The sequence below is a fragment of the Oncorhynchus keta genome, chromosome 35, assembly GCF_023373465.1.
Source record: "Oncorhynchus keta strain PuntledgeMale-10-30-2019 chromosome 35, Oket_V2, whole genome shotgun sequence".
Lineage (NCBI taxonomy): Eukaryota > Metazoa > Chordata > Actinopteri > Salmoniformes > Salmonidae > Oncorhynchus > Oncorhynchus keta.
The window spans coordinates 25,612,572-25,635,513 of record NC_068455.1 but is presented as its reverse complement, the minus strand read 5'-3'; the positions used below and the strand labels follow the sequence as shown (position 1 = coordinate 25,635,513).

At 42.9% G+C, this 22,942-nt stretch overlaps 1 protein-coding gene across 2 annotated transcripts in view; it reads right to left on the bottom strand.

Annotated features, from left to right (window-relative positions):
• Positions 1 to 1,879: 1,879 nt before the first annotated feature.
• apoba (apolipoprotein Ba) overlaps positions 1,880 to 22,942 on the bottom strand; it is a 41,378-nt gene continuing 20,315 nt past the window's right edge. For both annotated transcript variants that reach the window (XM_052496719.1, XM_052496718.1), the window contains 7 exons: positions 20,131 to 20,228; positions 15,509 to 15,882; positions 4,423 to 12,012; positions 4,228 to 4,339; positions 4,092 to 4,121; positions 3,653 to 3,839; positions 1,880 to 3,440 (listed from right to left, as the gene is read on the bottom strand). In XM_052496719.1, the coding sequence (XP_052352679.1) occupies positions 2,349 to 3,440; positions 3,653 to 3,839; positions 4,092 to 4,121; positions 4,228 to 4,339; positions 4,423 to 12,012; positions 15,509 to 15,882; positions 20,131 to 20,228 (9,483 nt within the window). In that variant the 3' untranslated portion in view covers positions 1,880 to 2,348. The remainder of the gene's footprint in view (positions 3,441 to 3,652; positions 3,840 to 4,091; positions 4,122 to 4,227; positions 4,340 to 4,422; positions 12,013 to 15,508; positions 15,883 to 20,130; positions 20,229 to 22,942) is intronic.

The following is a 22,942-nucleotide window of genomic DNA, read 5'->3' as shown; positions in this document are numbered from 1 at the left end:
CGTAAATCACAGACATTTTGTTTTCTTTCGCAACCTTGTTACTCCTTCACAGAGATGAGATTACTCATGGCTGGCAGTAATCCAATTCAGGGGTATTCAACAATAGGAAATCTTATTAATGACCTCTGAAGTCACTTTAACATCTGAGCAATGGTTTGTGTTATAGAGACTATCTTGTCAGTTAAGTTTGGCTACCTGCAGCCTACAGTGGCACCATCTTGGCAGGCCAGTAGATGCCCAGGTAACCTGCGGACATACAGTATGATTCAGTTCCATGATTGTCTGATACCTACCTGTACATACTACCTCAACTAACCGGTGCCTCTGCACATTGACTCTGTACCGGTACCCCCCTGTATATACTATTATTTTTTTTACTGCTGCTCTGTAATTACTTGTAATCTCTTATTCGTATCTGTATTTTTTTAAACTGTACTGTTGGTTAGGGGCTCGTAAGTAAGCATTTCACTGTAAGGTCTACCTGTTGTATTCGGCACATGTGACTAATACAATTTGATTTGATTTGCCAGAGACTTAATCGTGTGTGATCGTGTTTGTATGACAATGTAAAAATAAATTAGGTATTGGATGGTAAGGATGAGGGTGTTATGTTTTTTTCTTTCATTTTTGGGGTCAGGTGGAGAGAGCAGCGGGTGGGATTGATTTTTTTTATTTTTATTGTGTACAGCTGTATAACTCCACATTTGACAGTTCATCTTTATGTCTTCATATAAATAAATGACAAAAAAATGAATTTACTACCGTCCAACACCAGAACACATCCTCATGTGTTGACTGCTATGAATATTTAAAGAAATATGATGTATGATTGCTCCTAAAAATAAAGCCACACTGAACTTTTCATTTTTTACATTTTCTGAAATTAACATGAAACTCATACAGATACTTGACCAAATTGGACATGTGACTTAGTCACTTTAATCTGAAGGAGATTGCTCATAATGAAGTAATACATGAAGCCAACGTCCTTTCTGACTCCACGTTCCAACAATGATCTTTAATCTAATTTATGAGATATAATGCATTTCTACATTTTGATATTTTATATATGTTTTGAGCAAAGCTCAAACACAACACTTTTTGAAAGACTACTGTGGGAAAACTGTTTTCTCTTGCAACCATCACAGCCCTGAATTCCAAACAGATGACAGCCACCAAGCTTAGCAACATTTGTTATGGGCCCCTCTTTGATAGAGTATATGAAATAGCAGTGGGGGGCATTAAGTGTCCAACCAGGTAACCAGGGGAAATAAGCAGGGGGAATGTGGCACACATTATGAAAGAGAGCAAGAGGCTGTATGAGATATTGGGAGTGAGAAAGAAGGGAGGGCAAAAAGGAGAGAAGAGGTAGGGTGAAGGGTGAATAACTGGACCTACAGATGTAGGATCTTAATTTGACCTGTATTGTCTAAGTGAAATAATCCCGCAGCAACAGGAGTTGAATGTTTAGTCCATAAGGTTGCTTGATCGGTGGTTAGGCTATAAGCTGGCCAAAATTAGACGACATGAAAAGTGCAATACTGTTAATATAGCTGTGTATTAGTGCAGGTTTTCAGTTAATTTATGTAAATCACAAAGCTCATCTGCATTTCCTACAGTGCAGGAAGTTTTTAAGCAACCGAAGAGTGATCCAAAATCTGTAGCAAACAAAGGTTTTTAGCTTTCTATGTAGACAGTTAGAATTCTATAACCAGAAGTATTCCAATGAGTTGGACTACCCTGCCATCTAAAGGCCACACGATTTTAACTTGAGCTAGAACAAAAGAAGCGTCTTGGAGTCTGTACTTTATGTGTGTGAACCATCTTCCTTAATTTGTTGGGATGTAAGAATCTCACTTGAAATAACTCATATTAAATGTGTTGTTGACCATAACTGTAAAAATTCTCTTTATTGTCTCAATTAACATGGTCATCAAAAAGATGATTGTTCAGGCATAAAAAAAAAACTAGCTTTAAAAAAAATGAAACACAGTGATATATAATAACAGCTCAAATATAATGTATATTTGTTAGTATAATATTTTTGGGTTTTCCACATAGCAAAGTCACAGCTCAAACATAAAGTATATGTTAGTATCACAGGAGGCTGCAGAGGGGAGAACGGCCGGAATGGAGCATATGGAATAGCATCAATTACAGAAACCATGTGTTTGATGTATTTGTTACCATTCCAATGATTCCACTCCAGCCATTACCACAAGCCCGTTCTCCTCAATAAAGGTGCCACCAACCTCATGTGCTTAGTATAGTGTTTTCTTTTCATATAGAAAAGTACATTTAGTTAGCTGTTCTTATTCAAGTGGTGGTAATAAGCATTGCTCGCTCACTCACTGCCTTATCTGTGTTGGCCACTCACTGAAAGACTTCCAAAAGAAGGGAAGGGGAACATCAATGTCCATCTTTTTCAATGTTACTCTTATGTATGGAGCTGTGCTTTGCGATGCTTGCTCCATTAGGTAGATCAATTCATTGAATCCCCCATAAAAGTGAGACTGGAAAAAATCGACAAGCTCCTTGAGGTCATTGTTCACACGATCCACTGTAACCTCGTTATAGATTTCCTGGATCTTTATTTTGGCAGTATCTTTGTACTCACCAGCTTTAGATTTTGTTACGTACATGTCACGCTCAAGAGAACGCAACATTTTCTTCAGGTCTTGTGTCTTCAGAGAGGCGATGAACTCTGCTGTCCTCTGGAAACATAGCTGCAGGAGGTTATGAACTTTCTGGATCAGGTCCTCCAGACTCACGTCCTCCAAGTGTCTCACTACCTTGGTCATCTCATCCTGGATGGCACTCATGACAGACCTCAGGTTGGCAACAATCTTGTTTCCGTTGACCACTACATTGCTACCAGGGATTGTGAACTGAACGCCTTTAATTAAACTTTCAATTATATCAGTTATGGTCTCCATGAGATTTGAGAACCTTTGGGCAGCCCAGTCAATGGTTGCAGACACAGAGCGACTGGCCCTCTCGTAGAGCTCCTGTCCAGAAAGTCTCTCCTCTATTCCGGGCAGAGCAAATTTAGTCTCACGCAAGAACATAAGAACACTGTTAAGCAGTTCAGTGATGTCGATAGACGGCATACTGTCAGCTGCAATCCTAAACATCTCTCTCATAGAATTCTGTAGTGTATCAAAACCCAATGGGACCTCATGATAGGCTTTCTCAATAATGTTGGAGACAGAGTTCTTCAGCTTAATGGAGGCACGGTTTACACTGAAGCCAAAGTGAGCTGTGTGATACTTGTTTATGAACTTGAGCAGCGCATCTGTGATGGCAGGCATCCGCTCTTTGAGCCCTTCGATGGTGTCATGCATGGTATTCATGTTCCAGGCAACCTGGAAACTTAACTTCTCAGAGTTCTTCAGAGTGGCTTTGACACTCACAATGTCCGTATCCTTATCAGGGCTAGACTGGATGGATAAGGAACAAGTAAGAGGGGATTAGAATTGTTTGTCTCATTCCTTCAGTATAAACACTGATTAAGGCAACAACAAAAAAAGCTATGTATTGTGTCCATAGAAAATAACATCTTGAAAACTCTAAGCTTTCAGTTTGACAATTTATAGGCAGAGGTGTGTAGTATGCATATAAAACAAGTTCCAGTAATTCAGATGTGTCTTACCAGGTAGCGACTGAACACTTTTCCGTACACTTGTGAAGGTGACCTCCAAGTAAAAAGGAATCCGAGGAAACCAATCGATGGGGAAGCCATGGAAGTGGTGATGCCATCCTTGCGGGAAGCATAGCGGAAGCTCACATCAACAAAGGTTGGGCTGGTGATATCCACATTCAAAGTATGACGAGATACACTGAAAGATAAAGGACACTTGGTTAGATTTTTATGCGATTATGATCTGTCTGTTGGGGAAAATCTGGGCTGAAAGGTAGAAATGTACAGGATGTCTGGGGCGGCAGGTAGCCTAGTGGTTAGAGTGTTGAGCCAGTAACCGAAAGGTTGCCCAGGTTCCCCGTTCTGCCCCTGAACAAGGCTGTTCCCCGGTAGGCCATCATTGTAAATAAGAATTTCTTAACTTAAAATCAAATTATCTTGTGGTACTTACATAGCATCAGGAGAGACTTGCCGTTTCATCCTAAGAAAATAGATTACATGTAAATCAGAAAAATATGTTGTTATCTTATTATTTGGTAGCGTTGTATTTTCGAAAGCATCAGTCTTACTTTCATAACATATTTTACCTGAGATTTTGTGAGAAGACATGCTGCCAGTTGACATTCATGTCACTGTGAACCAAGTTGCATTTCCCATTCATGCGGACTGCTCCGTTCTCAAAACGAAGAGTGGCGGTGGCTGCAGGGACAAATATACAAAAATAAATGTAAACCTGAGAGTACTTGGAGGAAGTAATCCAAAGTAATTTTTTAAAATCTTACCATCGAGGTCATACTCCAGGAAGATCATAGTGGAGGTACAGATGGACTTCAGTGAAGTGACAACGTTGGACTCCTTGTTTTCCAGGTTTGCAGTTGATGTCACATTGTAAATTGGGGATAACACCTTCACAGTGGTGGAAAGGGCACCGAAGGCTGGGATAAACACACTTACAGGCAAGTTCAGGGAGATTTCAGGCATTTCAATCTTCTGTTCTGGGATGGTAATGGTTGGCATTTCAAAGTTGGAAATCTGACTAGCAATCTCATCCAAATTAATGGTGTGCTCACCAATGGTAATGGACTTGGAGAAGGTAAATGATGAGATAATGATTTCATACTGTGGCAGCTTCACTGACAGGAAGGACATTCTGTTCTGTAGCAACTCTATATCAATATCAAAACTGGGAATTTCCACCTTGGGCAGACCAGGCAGCATGATGTCAAAGCCAGTGGTGCTTATCATCGTAGGGATCTCCAAATTCTTCAAATCAATTGAGAAGGCTGGCACATGGAGAGTGGTGAAGGGTACATCAAAAGCTGGAACATGGATGACAGGTGGCACCGAGACCTGATCTGGGAGATCAATATTTTGGAATCGCATGTCAATCGTCCTTACAGCCTTTGGGATCTCTTTCACCCAGCTAGGCACTGCTAGTGTCAATTCTGGGATATTGAAGGTGACCCCGTTCTCAAATAATTTGGATGGTAAAGTGAAAATTAGTCCCTCTTTGTTCTTTGTGTAAACTACAGTAGTGGACAGATTGAGGAATTGCATTTCATCCATTCTGGAGACCTGCTCTAACTTAAGCACATCCCAAATAGTCTTTTGGTAGACAGGGAGCCGGACAGACTTCAGGAAAGCAAGAGATCCTTCCACAGATTCAGCAATATCTATCTTCACTTCAGCCTCATCATTTGACAGAAGTAAGTCACAGGAATGTACAACAGAGGCAAGTTGCTCTCTGCCACTCCAGCTGAATGTCTGCTTATCTGCAGTGATGGAAAGATAACATTTCTGATCCACTCCTGCGTCACCTGGAAGATCCATGTAATTGAATGGCTGGGTTGCACCAATGTCTACCTTAGCTGTCACCGTTGTTAGAGGAACAAAGTCTAAGTTTGCTTTAACAGAGTGTTTCCCATTTGTATCAAACCCTGCCCAAACAATGTTAACCATATTGTTGCAGGTGTAATTCAAAGTTGCATACACACGCCTCAGAAATGCCTCAAGAGCTAGGTTGTTATTGATGTTCAGATTCAATATGGTAACCTTATCGTGAACAAGGTTGGAGTCTAGGTCAGTTTTCACTGTGGATCGCAAGCCATTTGCGTTTAGGTAAACGTTAGCCTCGTTGTCTATAGCTCCATAGTAAACAATCCTTTTTACTGTTATGTCAGTTTTTCCTTTGGTAGAGGTCTCCAGTGAGACATAAGATGTAAGTCCCTCCAATGCCACGTTTTGATCAATGTTCCCCTTGCCTACAGCCTCAATCAGTGGCATATTAAGCATGTATTTTAGTTTAATCTTGGAGGCTACATTTGGTTTTGTCTTGGTATTTCCAAGAAGTTCCTGACTCAATTCCAGACTCACAAAGGGAAGGTTGACTCTTGCAACAGTTGCCAGAATAGCTTCCATGTTCCTTTTAGAGAGACTAACAGTACATTCGTGGCTGCCTTCTGTGTTCTTGTGCTCCCAGGACAGAGCAGTGGCAAGTTTTAAACCCCTTGACCTTGTCAGGCTGGTAGACCCGTCAAGTTTACCTTTTAGAATATCAAACGTAGAAGTTGAGGAAGCTCCAAATCGGACAACAATGTCAGACTGGTTATAGAGGCCTACATTAGCAGTCAGGGTAATCACAGTGGACTTGAAAGAGAAATCGCATGTCATGTTGCCCATGGCAGGGATCATGATGTTGTTCTGAATGGCAGGTAGTGTGAATGAGGGAAGGGACAGCTCACTCAATGTCTCAGGAATATGTAAGACTGGCAGCTCCAGAGATGGCAGCACCAGGGTATAAGATGGCACAGAAAAACCCATTGTTGGAACTTTAAAACCTGGTGTACTGACCTCCTTAGGGATGAAAAAGCCAAATGCAGGTAACTCTGCTCTGAAGCTAGAGACTTCAATATGCAGGATGGGTATTTTGTATCCGGGGACTGTGACAAACCTGGGAGGTTGGTTGGATGTGTCAATCTTATATTTGTCAAAATGTGTCTTGGCTTCATTGTAAGAGGTTGTCAGAAGGTTTACAAGTTTGTTTCTCCCTAACTCAAAGTGAGCCCTAAAAATGTCTAAATTACTAATTGCATTGTAGAAGGGTTGTAGGTCATAATCAATGGTGTGCATGTCAGGGTTCTTCTGATACTGAAGCTTTAGGTTCATTTCAAATGATTGCCTAGGGGTGGTTAGAAGTTCCTTGAGGCCAGCATGCTCCCAAAGAGAAAGTTCTTGAATGTGAGGTGTTTTCAATCTAAGATAAGGCACTGTCATCTCAGGGATGGTGAGGGGAACGGTCAAAAAGTCAACATTGGCTTCACCGTTCATTGCTGCATAGATTCCAATGTCTTTCTGATTGTTGTCCACTGTGAAATTATGATAGTACTTGTACTGATTGAATCGAGCTAAGCCAGCCCAGCAGGCGCGCTGCATTTCAGAGTTAAGTATCACACCAAATTCATTTTGGAGATCAAACTTTCCTGTGAGTTTCAATGGGAAGATAACCTTTGAATTTCCTTCGTTTTTGCAATCTAGGACAAGCTCAAAAGGACGGGCCAAAAATTCAAAAGTGTTAGATATGGTTCCACTCATTCTTCCCACAAGCTCTGCATTGTGGGAGGCTGTCAGTGCAATCTTTAGGTCTCCCACATGGGCATCTCCATTTAAAACCACAATACTGCTCTTGACGAAAGGAAGTTCTGTCTCAGCCCTGGCATCAACAGTGAAGTGGCTGAAAATGACAGATTCAGCATTCATGGTTTGTTTCATTTTCAAGACCTTGCTTTCAGTTTCTCCAACAAAGGTTAATTTCGCAGTGATAACATTGATGTTGAATTCTAGATTGTTTTTGTGTGTGCCTTCATCTGAGTAGTCTTGAATTGACCACTTTCCACTTCCTTCATTTCGAACAGTCACAGAAATAATACCAGAGTCAAGACTGGCTGCTGCAGTCTGGGTCATTGTGGCTTGGCTTGAAGTTTCAACAGCTGGGATGTTCAAGTTGTGGCTGTAGGTAGTGTCTATTGATGCAGAAATTCCACTCTTTAGGGACAGTGCAATGTTGTTCACCAGATCAGCTGTGTACATCTCAGTAGTGGCCTTAGCAGTGGTCTTTGCTGTTGCTTCTGCAGAGGGTGCGCTGAAAGTCAGTGATCCCTCATGATCTATAGAGAAGACCATGTGGGTGACATTCACAGTCTCAGTAAACACCAATGTTTCCATCTGAGAAGCTTCTAGACGAGCAGTGGCATCCAAGGAGTAGTCAAGGAATTCACAGGCTGATTTGGCCTGAGAAGTAAGCGTGGCTGTGAACTTGGAAGTCTCTGGTGCATCTCTATTCAAATTAATTGTTGTTGAGTTCTCTAATGAGGCTACTGTCACAAGAGTGTAATGGGGGGAGTTCACTCTAAACTCGCCATAGAGCTTGCCAAAAGCAGGAATTTGAACTTCACTGTGGACCTGAGGGAACTTTAACTCCGGAATTGGAAGCATTGTGATTTCAAAGTTATCCAGATTCAACTTAGGGAGGTTGATGGCTGGAAGCTTGATCTCTAAAATAGTTATTTCTGGGAAGGTCAAGTCTGGGAGGTCGGATAAGTAAAGTGCTCTCAAGTCTCCAAAGATGGCTTCGGGTGGAGGCATTGGAACCTCATATTCTCTTACTTGGTCGATGAATGCAATTATTTGTTGTTTGATTTCCTCAAAATCTATGTTCATAGCTGGGACAGTGTAAGAACTCAGGATGGTGAACTCAGGGACTGAGATTTGAGCCGGAATGCTTATGTCCTGCAGCCTGTTCAGGTTGATTTGGATGGCGGGAATTACGAGGTCAGTGAGAGGCACTACAAAAGAGGGAATCTCAACATCTGCTATCTTCAGTGCATCCAGAATACCATCCACAGCCTGACTGATCTGGTTTAATATATCTTGGTCCTCAGCCACCCTGCGGATTTCCTCAATCAGTTTGTTGAACTGAACAGAAATGTAGGCAACCATGTTCGTATAGGAGTCACTTGCCCTTTGCAGATATATGAGTATCTCCTCTCTAATGTTCATGCCATCAACTCTATCTCTCATGTCTTGAAGAGCTTGCTGTACAATCGTCTTTATATCGTTGAAGGCTGTAGTGTCAATCACATCTTTCATCATCTTCACAACTTCTGCAATTCTTGTCTCTTTGAGTTGTTCCAAGTATTTGAAGATAGAACCCTGGATCTTTCTAACAAATTCTCTGGAGGCCTCTATTTTTTGTGCAATTCCATAGGCTTCAATCTGATTATTAACATAACTTGTTAGTTCACTGATCTTCTGGTTAGCATCATCAACAAACACATTGTAATCAAATTCCTTTATAATCTTGATGACTGAGCAAATGTATTCCTTTAGCTCATCAATACTTTGCTTGAAGTCAATTGATTTGAACTGATTTACAGACCCATCCAGTAGTTGCATAACGTTGTCATATATGAGTTCAACGTCTATAGATTTCAAAGCATCAACCAGTGACTGCACAGTTTCTTGGATTCGGAATTCCTTGATGAGTACTACAGTCTGATCCATGAATATTTCAAATCTCTTGTCAAACTCATACCTGAGAAGCAGATCTCTGATATAAGAATACATAGCATTGATTTTGTCTGCAATTTCATATTCTTCAATCCAGTTGACAATTACATCCTTTATAGATTCAAGGACCCTGGCCATCTGCTCAGTGGGAATCTTAGCAGTTAGCTGCTCCACATATTTAGTAAAGTCAAAGTTGATTGAGAGGGTGTAGTCCCTCAGATTCTGGAAAAACATTGTGACATCAAAGGTCTCAATAACCTGTTTCAATTCACTAATTTTATCTTGAAGTTTTTCTTTGATTCTAAATCTACTATCAATGTCCCCCAACCAGGCAACACTGCTGTCTCCTAGCTTCTGTAGATCAATCTGTCTGATGACATCCTCAATTGCATCAATGACTATGACAATTGTTTCTCTGATATTAAAATGGTAATCAACATCCTTAAGCATATTTCTAATTTGTGAGAGGACATTTGAAATGGCGTCTGACAAGTCTCCCCTCTCAATGCTGCCCCTGACTGTCGCAATCAGGTCTCTGATTTTGGTTGCAATATCAAATAGCGTTTTTTCAATGTTCACCTTAAGATTCTCCACAGAGGCTTCCAAGTCTTCCAGTGTCACAGCATACTCTTGTGTCAAAATAATCAGTTTCTCTTTGACATCAGTCACTTTGTTCTCCAAATCAATCTCTGTCATGAAGTCACTGACTTGCTGCGGCAGATTGTCTAAATGGACTCTTAGCTCACCAATTAGCTGGTTAATGTCTAAGCTGATGATATAATGTTGCATGGCCTCCAGAGCACTGACAACAGCAGTCTTGAGGAGATCAAAAGCAGCAGGAAGGCTTTTAATGAAGGGAAGCTCGATGATATGTGAGTTACTGTTCTTGTCATACTTCAGGAAACCGGAGACACTGAATTCTTGGTTTTCCTTCTCTGACCTTTGGTCTCCACACACTCCAGCCTCATTTAAAAGGTTTGTAGATATTATTCCCTCAAACTCAATTCCAAGCATCTGAGCATTGTTGTAAGTGCTGACGTCTTGATTATAAGCGTGGTTGTCAAAATTGGATTTAGTTTTCCAGGTTAATGACTGTTCACTGGGTGTTAGAAGACCATCAAACTTGTTATCCAGGTGAGCAGCAGATTCCCAACTCTCCAGCATATGTGTGGTTGTGGCCCGGCAGTCATGTGAGTAAGCAAGTGCAAGAGGCTCTGCTTTAACAAGCAATTTGCTGTAGAGCTGCCCAGTGTGCTTCCCAAACAGGTCCACCTCACCATCACTGTTGATTATGGCATTGACAGTGACACTAAATGGCAGTGCCAAGGTGCGAATAGTGCTGACAAAATGTAATGATTCTGAGTTTATCCTTGCCTCACAGTTAGACTTGGAGGTCAGTCCTGCAATCTCAATTTCACAGTTGTGGCTCATCTGTGCATCCATTATCTTCCCAGTTGTACTACATTTCAGAGCGCCAGCTAGGTCAGCATAGTTTAGTTCATAAGTGTGTCTGAGCTCATGTTCGTCTCTGTAGGCTCCTCTTAAACTTCCACTCAGGTTCAGCTTGGTAGGCTCCATTTTTAACTGGCCTTCATTGTTCATACGGACGTCAAAGAGCTTGAGATAATTTTTAATGTCAATGGAGGTAACAAAAGGCTTCACGTCAACCTTTATATCATGCTTGTAGGAGGCGTCCTCACAGATGGAGTTATCTGTCTTAGAGCGGAAGGCCAGGGTCCATAATGTGAGAGTCAGACTATGGGTGTTTTCTGTCTTCATGTTCTGCAGAGATCCCTTCATGTTGTTGGAGAAGATTAAACCCTGCCTGTTCAATACCAGGTTTGTTGTACTTCTTGCGTTTGAATCATAGGCGTTGCCTCTGAAGGCACTGCCTAGAGAAGCCTCAGTACTTGATATTCTGCCCTCAAAGCTTAGCTCGGCTCTGCTGTCTTCACCCATTCCTTTGGTCGTGGAGGTCAGGGAGGCTCCACTACTATCTATGCCCCCATTGTAGATGTTCTCAAACGTCAAGGGACTGCACTGCAGGCTGTTGGTGCCACTGATAACCAGGCCATTTCTGTTCACTGACACAGTGGCCTTATGCAATCCACGGCCTCCTTTAACGGTAAGGGAGCCTTCAGAGTTGACTTCAAGACCGTCCATGTTCAGGGAACCTGTGAGAAGGGAGTAAGCCTGGTTTGTTGCATCATCAGCCTGGGACTCAACTCTCAGAATGATTACCTCACTGGAGATTCCAAGTTCAACTTTGTTCTTAAGTATATTGCCCAGGGCATTGGAAACAGCATCACATTTTAGAGATAGTTGGCCATCCTTGTACTTGAGCTCTGCCACATGCTTGAGAGCATCGTCCTGCACATTGGTTTTGGACACAATGGACAACTCGTCATTGGCAAAGACTCCCTTGATCATGTTCTGAGCCTGGATAAGTGGGGAGTTCACCCGCAGATTGGACTCTCCTCTTCCTTCTCTATCGAGGGGGCGAATGGCATAGTTATGTCTGTAGGTGGAGTCAGCTTTCCATGAGCCCACTCTGATGGTTCCATCCAAGCTACCATCCCCTGTGACCTCTTCAGAAGTGGATTCTGACATTGCTGAGTAGTACAGAGAGGTCTGCAGGCCCAGAGGACTTGAGGCTTCAATTTTGTAGTTGGCCTTAGCATTCAGTTTGTCTGTAACGCTCAAGGTTTCAAAGACACTGAAGCTGGCATCGATGAAACTGTGGCTCAGGGACCCGTTGACTAGGTACTTCAGATTATCTTCCACTGTTCCTGAAATCATGCCTGTGCCTTTATGAAGACAAAAGGAGATTAAACCATTGTCATTATATAAACAGTGAAATATGGTGATCTTCTATGTACTTAAATGTATGTGTGGAAAATATACGTTGCATTCGGAAAGTGTTCAGACCCCTTCCCTTTTTCCACATTTTGTTAAATTACAGCCTTATTCTAAAATAGATTAAATAAACAATTTTCCTCATCCATCTACACACATTACCCCATAATGACAAAGCAAAAACATTTTTTTTTTTTAAATTGTTGCAAATTTATTACAAATAAAAAACAGAAATACATGATTTAAATTAGTATTAAGACCCTCTGCTATGAGACTCAAAATTGAACTCAGGTGCATCCTTTTCCATTGATCATACTTGAGATGATGCTACAACTTGATTGGAGTTCCTCTGTGGTAAATACAATTGATTGGACATGATTTGGAAAGACACACACCTGTCTATATAAGGTCCTACAGTTGACATGCCAGAGCAAAAACCAAGCCATGAGGTTGAAGAAATTGTCCGTAGAGCTCTGAGACAGGATTGTGTAGAAGCACAGATATGGGGAAGGGTACCAAAACATCATCTGCATCATTGAAGGTCCCCAAGAACACAGCAGCCTCCATCATTGTTAAATGGAAGAAGTTTGGAAGCACCAAGACTCTTCCTAGAGCTGGTCACCCAGCCAAACTGAGCAATCTGGGGAGAAGGGCCTTGGTCAGGGAGGTGACCAAAAACCCAATGGTAACTTTGACAGAGCTCCAGAGTTCCTCTGTGGAGATGGGAGAACTTTCCAGAAAGACAACCATCTCTGCAGCACTACAACAATCAGGCCTTTATGGTAGAGTGGCCAGACTGAAGCCACTCCTCAGTAAAAGGCACATGACAGTCCGCTTGGAGTTTGCCAAAAGGCACCTAAAGGACTCTTAGATCTTGAGAAACAAGATGCTCTGGTCTGATGAAACCAAGATTTAACTCCTTGGCCTGAATGCCAAGCATCACGTATGCAAGAAACCTGGCACCATCCCTACGGTGAAGCATGTTGGTGGCAGCATCATGCTGTGGGGATGTTTTTCAGCGGCAGGGTCTGGGAAACTAATCAGGATCGAGAGAAAGATGAACGGAGCAATGTACAAAGAGATCCTTGATGAAAACCTGCTCCAGAGCGCTCAGGACCACAGATTGGGTCGACGGTTCACCTTCCAACAGGACAACGACTCTGAGCACACAGCCAAGACAATGCAGGAGTGGCTTCGGGACAAGTCCTTGAGTGCAACGGGTCTGAATACTTATATAAATAAGGTATTTCTGTTTTTATTATGAATACATTGCAAACATTTCTAAAAACCTGTTTTCACTTAACTTGTCATTATTGGGTATTGTGTGTAGATTGATGAGGGAAAACAAACAATTTAATCAATTTTAGAATAAGGCTGAAACAGATCAAAATGTGGAAAAAGTTAAGTGGTCTGAATACTTTCCGAATGCACTGTACATTAAAATATAGCAGTGACCAGCAATGAACGGGGTTCACGGGATGACAGAAAGGACACAAGATCAGTTGGATAACACAGCAAACTGCAAACTCTATCATGTAGGAACTATCTTCCTTTATGTGCAATCAGTGAAACATTACCATGTTTATCTCTCAATACCACAAGAATGACAAAAGTGAAGTTTAGTCTAGTGCTGTAGGTTGTTATCTTTGATTGCAGCAGGTAATCATTCTTAAAGTCATTACTTAATGTACTGAGTTATATATCAATTCTGGAGTCAATTTGACTAATGGTTAATGTTAAGACTTGTGAAATAGTTTCAGCCTTAGTGTATGGGTATATTGCGGTCATCATTGAATTCTGGGACTTTATTTTGTTAAACTCATTAGAGATTAATGTGGTAAGTCTATGTACCAAATATGGTTTTGCGTACAAAGGTGAAGACTAAAGTGTCTTATTAGGAATTTTCAAATCTGACTTCTCTATTGTGCGGTCTATGAGTTAAACTGCAGCAACGAAGTACCGACGCAAGACTGTAGGTGTGGTCAAGAAAATCACTACACAAATATAATTTGAAATACTGTATATCTTATATGACAGCATTAAATACAAAATCTGGAGTGAATCTTGGTTCATGAGGAGAAGATGATTGCAGATGATTTTGAGCATTAGCGTTGCATATGCAAAGAATTGGTTGTTAATAGTTTCCTTGTTTTTTGAGATATCAATACCAAATTCATTGTAGTTCATCTTAGGGACATCCATAATAGCGATGACAAGTTTCAAGTTCAACAGCCACTGTGGAGTTGATTTACTGTGGTTTAAATGGACACATAAAATCAGATTTGTCAATAACTCAATGCCTTAGCTTTTCTCAAACTTAAGACAAAGTTAAGACATGTACCATGGGCCTCCATTCTACATTTGGTGTCATTTGGTCGTATGGTTCATGAGAAGAAGATTTTCAAAGTATTTGTAGCATATTTTAACATATGTGCTAATATGCACATACTGGTATACTGTGTACATCTTTGAATGCATCAACGTTATTTTCTTAAACTCTTTAGGGACTTTTGTGATGAGTCCAAGGCCCACATTTTGAGTGAATCTTAAGTTTAGTCCATGAGAAGAAGTTTTTTTTTTTGATTAATTTAAGCATTAGCATTACATATTAAAAAAAGTTAATTGTTAATAGTTTTCTTATTTTTTAAGATATCAATGCCAAAATGTAACATAGTTCATCAAGGTAACGTCTCTGATGACCCCAAGAAAACAGGCCATTGTGGAGTGGATTTATAAAGGATTTAGATAGACATATAAAATCAGATTTCCTGATTTATCAATAACTCAGCCATATCTTAATCAATCACTTAGCTTTTCTCAAACTTAAGACTAAGTTAAAACATGTACAATGGACCTACATTCTACATTTGGTGTCATTTGGTGTAATTCGGACTTGGTTTGTGAGAAGATGTTTATTTATTTTTGTCCAAGATGGAGGAAAATCGATCCTAAATTTGTTCAGCATGATGACAGACAACTACATACAAAGTTTCAAGACTCTAGGTCAAATGGCAGGGGATATTAGAGTTTAAAGGAAAACTACACCCAAAAATGATCTTTTGGTATTTGTTGCATAAGTCCATTGTTGATATAGACCCAAAATGTTTTGCATGTCAGCAATCAAGTTCTCAAGATATATAACTTCCAAAATACAGAAATACAGGCGGAATTATGCATTTTACATCATACGATGCTGCGTTTTGCATCATATGATGCAAAGTGCATCATACCAGCGTCATCTATAGGCCAATCAGTTCAGTCATTTTTAACAAAGTTGCTCATGGCCTCTAGTTTCTGTACCCCCCCCCCCCAAAAAAAAACCCAATTACCAATCGATGCTTGAGTTATTTGACCATGTCAAGGAAAAACAAAATGTAAGAATAAAAATAGGTTACAGAGCTTCACTATGAATCCCTAATGAAACATGGAAAGATCAGCAAAGTTTACCTTCAAGTCTGTAGGCGAGTGGGCTGATAGGAGACTGAGCCTTGACTTTAAAATGAGCAATATAGCTGGGAACATCAACAGTGTTGTTGCCCCCGGAGATGGATCCCTCCCAGTTGTAGAAGTTGCTGTTTACTTTGGAGGTCACCTCAGCAAGGCCAAGCAAGGGCAGCACGATGTCAAAAGAGCGAGGTATGGTGAAAGTTGGGATTTGGATCTCATTGGCAGGAACCATCCAACCTATTTCAGGAACATCAATGGCAGGAATGGACAGGGTAGCGGGAATGTTTAACTCCTCAGAGGATTTTCCTCCCAAAGGCAAAACAAGGGAGATTGCCATTTTGTTCTGGTTGAACTCGTATCTGAATAAACTGTCACTGTTGTAAAAACAAAAAAGAAAGTGACAAATTAATTAATTGCTATTAGCGAAGAATTTATCCTGATTTCCCCTTACACTTTGCCATTATTACATTTAATTTTATCTCCTGAATTGAATCAAATCAAAGTTTATTTGTCACGTGCGCCGAATACAACATGTGTAGTAGACCTTACAGTGAATTGCTTACTTACAGGCTCTAACCAATAGTGCAAAAAAGGTGTTAGGTGAACAATAGGTAGGTAAAGAAATAAAACAACAGTAAGACAGGCTATATACGAGGCTATAAAAGTAGCGAGGCTATATACAGATACCGGTTAGTCAGGGTGATTGAGGTAGCATGTACATGTAGATATGGTTAAAGTAAATGGAAAGGATTGACATGGAAATACAGTGCCTTCGGAAAGTATTCAGACCCTAAATGTATAAAAAAATATAAAAAGAAATACCTTATTTACATAAGTATTCAGATCCTTTGCTATGAGACTCAAAGTTGAGCTCAGGTGCATCCTGTTTCCATTGATCATCCTTGGGATGTTTCTACAACTTGATTGGATTCCACCTGTGGTAAATTAATTTGATTGGACATGATTTGGAAAGGCATTCACCTGTCTATTTAAGGCCCCACAGTTGACAGTGCATGTCAGAGCAAAAATCAAGCCACGAGGTCGAGGCACAGATCTGGGGGTGTGTACCAAAACATTTCTGCAGCATTGAAGGTCGCCAAGAACACTGTGGCCTCCATCATTCTTAAATGGAAGACGTTTGGAACCACCAAGACTCTTCCTGGAGGTGGCTACCAGGGAGGTGACCAAAAACCCAATGGTGACTCTAACAGAGCTCTAGAGTTCCTCTGTGGAGATGGGAGAACCTTCCAGAAAGACAACCATCTCTGCTGCACTCCACCAATCAGGTCTTTATGGTAGAGTGGCCAGACAGAAGCCACTCTTCAGTAAAAGGTAAATTTCAGCCCGCTTGGAGTTTGCCAAAAGGTACCTAAAGACTCTCAGACCATGAGAAACAAGATTCTCTGGTCTAATGATGAAACCAAGATTTAACTCTTGAATGCCAAGCGTCACATCTGGAGGAAACCTGGCACCATCTCTACGGTAAACCATGATGGTGGCAGCATCATGCTGTGGGGATGTTTTTCAGCAGCAGGGACTGGGAGTTCAGCAGGAATAAAGCCTTTCTTGAAAAAGCCAAACCTTGACCCAGAAAATATTAAAAACTATCGACCTACATCGAATCTCCCGTTCCTCTAAATGTTTTTTGAAAAAGCGGTTGCGCAGTAACTCGCTGCCTTCCTGAAGACAAACAATGTATATGAAATGCTTCAGTCTGGTTTTATACCCCATCATAGCGCTAAAACCCAAATTGGTCTACATGAGCATGTTCTGGCCTGGTTTAGATCTTATCTGTTGGAAAGATATCAGTTTGTCTCTGTGAATGGTTTGTCCTCTGACAAATCAACTGTAAATTTCAGTGTTCCTCAAGGTTCTGTTTTAGGACCACAATTGTTTTCACTATATATTTTACCTCTTGGTGATGTCATTCGGAAACATAATGTTAACTTTCACTGCTATGCGGATGACACACAGCTGTACATTTCGAAGCCCCAAAATTACCCTCCATGGAAGCCTGTGTTTCAGATATAAGGAAGTGGATGGCTGCAAATGTTCTACTTTTAGACTCGGACAAAACAGAGATGCTTGTTCTAGGTCCCAAGAAACAAAAAGATCTTCTGTTGAATCTGACAATTAATCTTGATGGTTGTACAGTCGTCTCAAATAAAACTGTGAAGGACCTCGGCGTTACTCTGGACCCTGATCTCTCTTTTGACGAACATATCAAGACTGTTTCAAGGACAGCTTTTTTCCATCTACGCATCATTACAAAAATCAGAAACTTTCTGTCCAAAAATGATGCAGAAAAATGTATCCATTCTTTTGTCACTTCTAGGTTAGACTACTGCAATGCTCTACTTTCCGGCTACCTGGATAAAGCATTAAATAAACCTCAGTTATTGCTAAACACGGCTGCTAGAATCTTGACTAGAACCAAAACATTTGATCATATTACTCCAGTGCTCGCCTCTCTACACTGGCTTCCTGTTAAGGCAAGGGCTGATTTCAAGGGTTTACTGCTAACCGACAAAGCATTACATGGGCTTGCTCCTACCTATCTCTCTGATTTGGTCCTGCGTACATACCTACACGTACACAAGATGCAGGCCTCCTAATTGTCCCTAGAATTTCTAAGCAAACAGCTGGAGGCAGGGCTTTCTCCTATAGAGCTAAATTTTTATGGAATGGTCTACCTACCCATGTGAGAGATGCAGACTCGGTCTCAACTTTTAAGTCTTTATTGAAGACTCATCTCTTCAGTAGGTCCTATGATTGAGTGTAGTCTGGCCCAGGAGAGGGAAGGTGAACGGAAAGGCACTGGAGCAACGAACCGCCCTTGCTGTCTCTGCCTGGCGGGTTCCACTCTCTCCACTGGGATTCTCTGCCTCTTACCCTATTACAGGGGCTGAGTCACTGGCTTACTAGTGCTCTTCCATGAGGCCCTAGGAGGGGTGCGTCACTTGAGTGGGTTGAGTCACTGACGTGATCTTCCTGTCCGGGTTGGCGCCCCTCTTGGGATGTGCAGTGGCGGAGATCTTTGTGGGCTATACTCGGCCTTGTCTCAGCATGGTAAGTTGGTGGTTGAAGATATCCCTCTAGTGGTGTGGGGGCTGTGCTTTGGAGAAGTGGGTGGGGTTATATCGTGCCTGTTTGACCCTGTCCAGGGGTATCGTCGGATGGGGCCACAGTGTCTCCCGACCCCTCTTGTCACAGCCTCCAGTATTTACGCTGCAGTAGTTTATGTGTCAGGGGGCTAGGGTCAGTCTGTTATATCTGGAGTATTTCTCCTGTCTTATCCGGTGTCCTGTGTGAATTTTAGTATGCTCTCTCTAATTCTCTCTCTTTCTTTCTTTCTTTCTTTCTTTCTTTCTTTCTTTCTTTCTTTCTTTCTTTCTTTCTTTCTTTCTTTCTTTCTTTCTTTCTTTCTGTCTTTCTCTCTCTCGGAGGACCTAAGCCCTAGGACCATGCCTCAGGACTACCTGGCCTGATGACTCCTTGCTGACCCAGTCCACCTGGCTGTGCTGCTGCTCCAGTTTCAACTGTTCTGCCTGCGGCTATGGAATCCTGACCTGTTCACCGGACATGCTACCTCTCCCAGACCTGCTGTTTCATCTCTCTAGAGACAGCAGGAGCGGTAGAGATACTCTGAATGATCGGCTACGAAAAGCCAACTGACATTTACTCCTGAGGTGCTGACCCGTTGCACCCTCGACAACCACTGTGATTATTATTATTTGACCCTGCTGGTCATCTATGAACATTTGAACATCTTGGCCATGTTCTGTTATAATCTCCACCCAGCACAGCCAGAAGAGGACTGGTCACCCCTCATAGCCTGGTTCCTCTCTAGGTTTCTTCCTAGGTTCTGGCCTTTCTAGGGAGTTCTTCCTAGCCACCGTGCTTCTACACCTGCATTGCTTGCTGTTTGGGGTTTTAGGCTGGGTTTCTGTACAGCACTTTGTGACATCAGCTGATGTAAGAAGGGCTTTATAAATACATTTGATTTGATTTGGCTAGTCAGGATTGAGGCAAAGATTAATGGAGCAAAGTACGGAGCGATCCTTGATGAAAGCCTGCCACACGGTACTGAGGACCTCATACTGAAGAGAAGGTTCACCTTCCCACAGGACAACGAATCTAAGCACACAGCCAAGACAACACAGGAGTGGCTTTGGGACAAGTCTCTGAATGTCCTTGAGTGGCCCAGCCAGAGCACGGACTTGAACCCGATCGAACATCTCTGGAGAGATCTGAAAATAGCTATGCAGCAACGCTCCCCATCCAACCTGACAGAGCTTGAGAGGATCTGCAGAGGAGAATGGGAGAAACTCCCAAAATACAGGTGTGCCAAGCTTGTAGCATCATACCCAGACTCAATTCTGTAGTCGCTGACAAAGGTGCTTCAACAATGTACTGAGAAAAGGGTCTGAATACATAAAACCTGTTTTTGATTTGTCATTGTGTGTTATTGTGTGTAGGTTGATGAGGGGGAAAAACTATTTAATACATTTTAGAATAAGGCTGTAACATAACAAAATGTGTAAAAGGGAAGGGGTCTGAATACTTTTCCGAATGCATTGTAATCCCAACCCCACTTAATATGTGAATTGTCAGATAGTTACGATTGAAGGAACAGTTTCTCAGGCACGGTGGGTAGAGTGAGTTCTGCAAGGATTCTCTTGTTTCTTCCAGCAACTTTGTCCAGCCAAATGTTGCATGCCTAAAATGAGATGTACTTTTTAGGTTGAGAATTGTTGTAGAGAAATGTTATCAATGGAAACAAAATTGTTGCAATTTTTTAACATTTTGTATTTATCTTAACTTTATTTAACTAGGCATGTCAATTGGGAGTAGAACATTTGAAAAATGACTGCCGATGCCATTAATCAAAAGATACAGTCAGCTCAAAGTATTGGGACAGTGATTTTTTTTTGTTTGTTTTGCTCTGTACTCTAGCACTTTGGATTTGATACAATGAGGTTAAAGTGCAGACTGTCAGCTTTAATTTGAGGGTATTTGAAATCATATCGTGTGAACCGTTTAGAAATTACAGCACTTTTTGTATATAGTCCCCCATTTTAGGGGACCAAAAGTATTGGGGCAAATTTGTATTGTGTATTAAAGTAGTGAACATTTTAATATTTATTCCCATATTCATAGCACAGAATGATTACATAAAGCGTGAGACTCTAGAAACTTGTTTGATCCTGTCACGTTCTGACCTTAGTTATTTTATTATGTCTTTGTTTTAGTATGGTCAGGGCGTGAGTTGGGTGGGATGTCTATGTTCCTTTTTCTATGTTTTGGGATTTCTGTGTTTCACCTGGTATGGTTCTCAATCAGAGGCTGATGTTTATTGTTGTCCCTGATTGAGAACCATATTTAGGTAGGCTGGTTTCACTTTTGAGTTGTGGGTGATTATTTTCCGTGTTAGTGTTTGTTACCACACGGGACCGTTTCGTTTGTTTCACTTTGTTATTTTGTATTTTTGTAGTGTTCAGTTTGTCTTATTAAAATGGGCACTTACCACGCTGTAAATTGGGCCGACCTCTCTTACTCCTCATCAGAGGGAGACGACGAACATTACAGAATCACCCACCACCAAAGGACCAAGCAGCGTGGTAAGGAGCAGCGCTATCTGGAGGAGGTTACAACATGGGACGAAATCGAGAGGTGGTCGGTCGACCCAGGGAGAGTCCCGGAGCCCGCCTGGGATTCTCTGGAACAATGTGAGGAGGGATACCGGAGAATGGAGTTGGCACGGCGGTCAAGGAAGCCCGAGAGTCAGCCCCAAAAATGTATTGGGGAGGCACACGGGGAGTGTGGCACACGGGGAGTGTGGCTAAGTCAGGTAGGAGACCTGAGTCAACTCCCCGTGCTTACCGTGCATAGAGGTGGACTGGGCAGACACCGTGTTATGCCGTGAGGCGCACGGTGTCCCCGGTGTGCAGGCATAGCCCGGTGCGGTACATAGCAGCGCCTCGTATTGCCCGGGCTAGAGTGGGCATCGAGCCAGGTGCCATGAAGCCGGCTCAGCACATCTGGTCTCCAGTGCGTCTCCTCGGGCCGGGGTACATGGCACCAGCCCTACGCATGGTGTCCCCGGTTCGCCAGCACAGCCCAGTGCGGGCTATTCCACCTCGACGCACTGGCCTGGCTACAGAATCTCCCTCCAGTCCGGATCTGCCAGAGTCTCCCTCCAGTCCGGATCTGCCAGAGTCTCCCTCCAGTCCGGATCTGCCAGAGTCTCCCTCCAGTCCGGATCTGCCAGAGTCTCCCTCCACTCCGGATCTGCCAGAGTCTCCCGTCCGTCCTGAGCTGCCAGAGTCTCCCTCCACTCCGGATCTGCCAGAGTCTCCCGTCTGTCCTGAGCTGCCAGAGTCTCCCGTCTGTCCTGAGCTGCCAGAGTCTCCCTCCAGTCCGGATCTGCCAGAGTCTCCCTCCAGTCCGGATCTGCCAGAGTCTCCCTCCAGTCCGGATCTGCCAGAGTCTCCCTCCACTCCGGATCTGCCAGAGTCTCCCGTCTGTCCTGAGCTGCCAGAGTCTCCCGTCTGTCCTGAGCTGCCAGAGTCTCCCGTCTGTCCTGAGCTGCCAGAGCAGTCAGGAGCTGCCCGTCAGTCAGGAGCTGCCGGAGCCACCCGTCAGTCAGGAGTTGCCGGAGCCATCCGTCAGTCAGGAGCTGCCGGAGCCGTCCGCCAGTCAGGAGCTGCCGGAGCCGTCCGTCAGTCAGGAGCTGCCGGAGCCGTCCGTTAGCCAGGAGCTGCCAGAGCCGCTCGTCAGCCAGGAGCTGCCAGAGCCGCTCGTCAGCCAGGAGCTACCGGAGCCGTCCTTCAGCCAGGAGCTGCCAGAATCACCCGTCACGCCGGTGCTGCCGGAGTCTCCCGTCCGTCCGGTGCTGTCGGAGTCTCCCGTCCGTCCGGTGCTGTCGGAGTCTCCCGTCCGTCCGGTGCTGCCGGAGTCTCCCGTCCATTCGGGACCCGTGGCTAGGGTCCCCAGTCCGAGGTCGGCGGCGAGGGTCGCTGCTCTAAAGAGGCCACGGAGGCGGCCTAAGAGGCGGACAAGGACTATGGTGGAGTGGGGTCCACGTCCCACGCCAGAGCCTCCACCGCGGACAGACACCCACCCAGACCCTCCCCTATAAGTTCAGAACTCTCACGTTCTGACCTTAGTTCTTTTGTTATGTCTTTGTTTTAGTATGGTCAGGGTGTGAGTTGGGTGGGTTGTCTATGTTAGTTTTTCTATGGTTTGCTATTTCTGTGTTTGGCCTGGTATGGTTCTCAATCAGAGGCAGCTGATTGAGAACCATATTTAGGGAGCCTGTTTTCTATTGTGTTTCGTGGGTGATTGTTTTCTGTTGTGTGTCTGCACCGGCCAGAACTGTTTTCGGTCGCTTCTCTTTGGTATTTTTGTTATTTCCGTGTTCATTTTAATAAA